At 50.3% G+C, this 2,731-nt stretch overlaps 1 protein-coding gene across 1 annotated transcript in view; it reads left to right on the top strand.

The window, feature by feature from the left end:
- The first annotated feature begins 2,472 nt into the window (after window positions 1–2,472).
- The window catches only part of LOC146170843 (uncharacterized), a 12,102-nt gene continuing 11,843 nt past the window's right edge, over window positions 2,473–2,731 (top strand). The window contains exon 1 of the mRNA XM_084586740.1: window positions 2,473–2,547. Coding sequence (XP_084442866.1) covers window positions 2,473–2,547 — 75 coding nt within the window. The remainder of the gene's footprint in view (window positions 2,548–2,731) is intronic.

The raw sequence follows: 2,731 nt of genomic DNA, 5'->3' as shown, positions 1-2,731 counted from the left end.
CCAGCAGCCATGGTTCTGGAAGTTGATCAATTAGGTTTTCAAAACTTTCGCTACATAACCTATAATCTGGAGGAATGTACAGAGAACAAACTGTTGTTATTTTACCAAAAATTAATGCTTGTATTGCCACTGCCTCTAGGTCTGTATTAAGTGAGATGCTTCGGCATGGGATTGATTTTTGAGCTACAATAGCAACACCGCCAGAGGGGCGTGTGCTGCCTTGCCTATCCTTCCTGAATATGTGATACTGCTTGAGGAAACTTGTGTCTGCTGGTTTTAAGTGGGTCTCTTGCAGACAAAATATGTTTGGTTGGTGCTCGGCAAGGATTTCATATACATCATCCAGATTATTTAGTAGTCCCCGACAGTTCCAATAAACGATACTCTCAGTAGCCATTTTTTTAAGAGCGGGATGTGGATGAGACAGTGGGTTTAAGAGTCGCCGCCTTTATCAGGTGGCTTAACTGGCGTATGTTTTTTCAATTTGAAGCGGTCCGGTGGGCACCGCCTCTCATTGGCGGACTCCCTAGGCGCCACTGACGCTGCGGAGTCCACGCTAACCTCCATCGCCTCTGGTGTAGGCATGGAGGCAGGAGGTTTTTCCAGAGGAACCAGGTTCCTCTCAGATGTCTTTGCTGTCCCGGAGGTCTGGGAGAAAGTGACCTCCGGGATTGCAAAGATTGGTGCAGCCGGTGGCTGCTTAGTGAGGAGCCGTGGTGGGAGCACGTCAGCAGCATTGCACTGCGTGCCCACCGTTACTAGACGCGGCCTGGCCCCTCTGCGGGCTGCGTTAGCATAGGGAGCGGAGGAAAGCATTCTGTGCTTTTTTCGGGCCTCTCCGTATGTTATCTTCTCAGTTATCTGTATATTGATTACTTCGTTTTCGGCCTGAAAGGCTGCACAGGACCGTGAGTATGCAGGGTGGGTGCCCTCACAGTTCACACATTTGTAGTCAGTTGCACTGCATTTATCGGTTGCATGGTCATGCGCGCTGCATTTTGCACAGGTAAGGCGTCCTCGACATGTCTGGCTACCATGCCCGTACCGCTGACACTTGAAGCACCTGCGGGGGCTTGGTATGTACGGGCTAACTTTGCATCGGATAAATTCCACATTGACAAATTCAGGAAGTGTGCTCCGGTTGAAGGTGAGAACAATATGTTTCGTTTTTATTTCTTCGTTCTTTCGCCTGATTGTTATTCTTCGTACTGCTGTTACACCTTGGTTCTGTAGGCCCTCAAGGAGATCTGATTCTGTTTCGTTTAGGAGGTCTCGCTCAGAGACAACTCCCTGGCAGCTGTTAAGACTGCGGTGGGGTGATACCTGAACGTCAAGGTGAGCAAACGTTTTTGTTATGAGAAGGTTGTCAGATTGACTTTTGTCTGATACCTCTATTAGCAGGTCACCAGATCCTAGTTTTTTCGCTTTGTAGTTCGCCCCAATGATGGCCTTCAGTGTGTTGGCAATCAGAAAGACTGACAGTTCATTTACTGGTTGAGATTCGGTTTCAGAGTGTAAGACAAGAAATTTTGGAAAGTTCTCAGTTGGTGTACTGATTTTTTGCGTCACTTCGGTGCGACTCCTTTTCGGGGGTCGATCAGGTTTTTTTAAAGGTAGTTTTTCCATGCAGTATGGATTGTTTAAAGGGGTCCTAATATATGTCGCCTCTGGTTCACCCTTATACGCAGAGGAAGGTCCCGGAGCCCCTCGCCTGGTGGACAGGCGAGGAGCCCATCGGCCGAGGCTTGACCATGGCCTCGACCGCCACCGTTCAAGGTTTCTTCCCTTCACCTCTCAACCTATCGCCACGGTACGGATTACAGCTTCGGTATGGGGGCTCAGGGTCCGTGGTGGCACCAAGCACCAACACCTAGTTTACACAAGGTGCCCTTGCGGGGGGAGCGCCGTGTTGCGGAAACCTCCAAAGCACGTGCATCTCGTAAGAGTGGGGACACCCACTTGAGCTTGCGTTCAGCAGTTAATAGCTGTCAGGGGTTAGTATGAAGGCTCATATTTTTTATTTTGTCGTAAGATGGTCGCTAGTCTAATTGAAGAGACAGAATGCCGCGGCGATTCAGGACAAATTGCGCTGTGAAGCCACAATTGTACTGTGGTTCGCGTTAGTTATCTCTAGTGTAGCTGGTATTGCTACTGGTGAGTTGGAGACTTCCTGCTGCTCTATGATTAAGTTTTGCTACAATACGTGCCAGGCAGTGACGCCTCAAATGAGGGCAGAAAAGCCGTTATTCGCAAAGGAGCGAGCGCCGATATCGGAATATAGAGCAGCTCTAGGATGAATATGCGCAACCGCATAACTACCGGAATGTGCACTGGCACGCCATTTCCTTAGCTCTACGCATGAACGCAAAGGCGGAGACCAATGTCGACGACTACGCAAAGTGATTGTGCGAGATAACGGCCAATGCCAATGGAAAGGCGAACCGCAGCCGCGGTAAGAACGTTGCAAGTCCGATGGCTAGCTATGCTTACACACTCAGCGACGTGACGGGAGATCGCGACGAGTCGAGCGCCCAGATGGGTGGGACCGTTAGTGGTTGCTGAGATTGTTTCGCGGCTGCAAGCGGAAAGGCCCGAGGTCGGGCGGGATCGGCGGACACATGCCAACAATACTTCCTTTGAAAGTAACTGTAGAGGCGAACCCTGCATGCGCATAACAGCGCGTAGACAAGCGATCCCGAGAGCGGTCTCTACGGGCACGGCTGCAAAAAAC

The sequence above is a fragment of the Amblyomma maculatum genome, unplaced genomic scaffold (genome assembly GCF_055883805.1).
Source record: "Amblyomma maculatum isolate TAMU_Amacu unplaced genomic scaffold, ASM5588380v1 scaffold_35, whole genome shotgun sequence".
NCBI lineage: Eukaryota > Metazoa > Arthropoda > Arachnida > Ixodida > Ixodidae > Amblyomma > Amblyomma maculatum.
The sequence above is the reverse complement of the archived record's forward strand: the minus strand, read 5'-3'. Positions and strand labels throughout refer to the sequence as shown.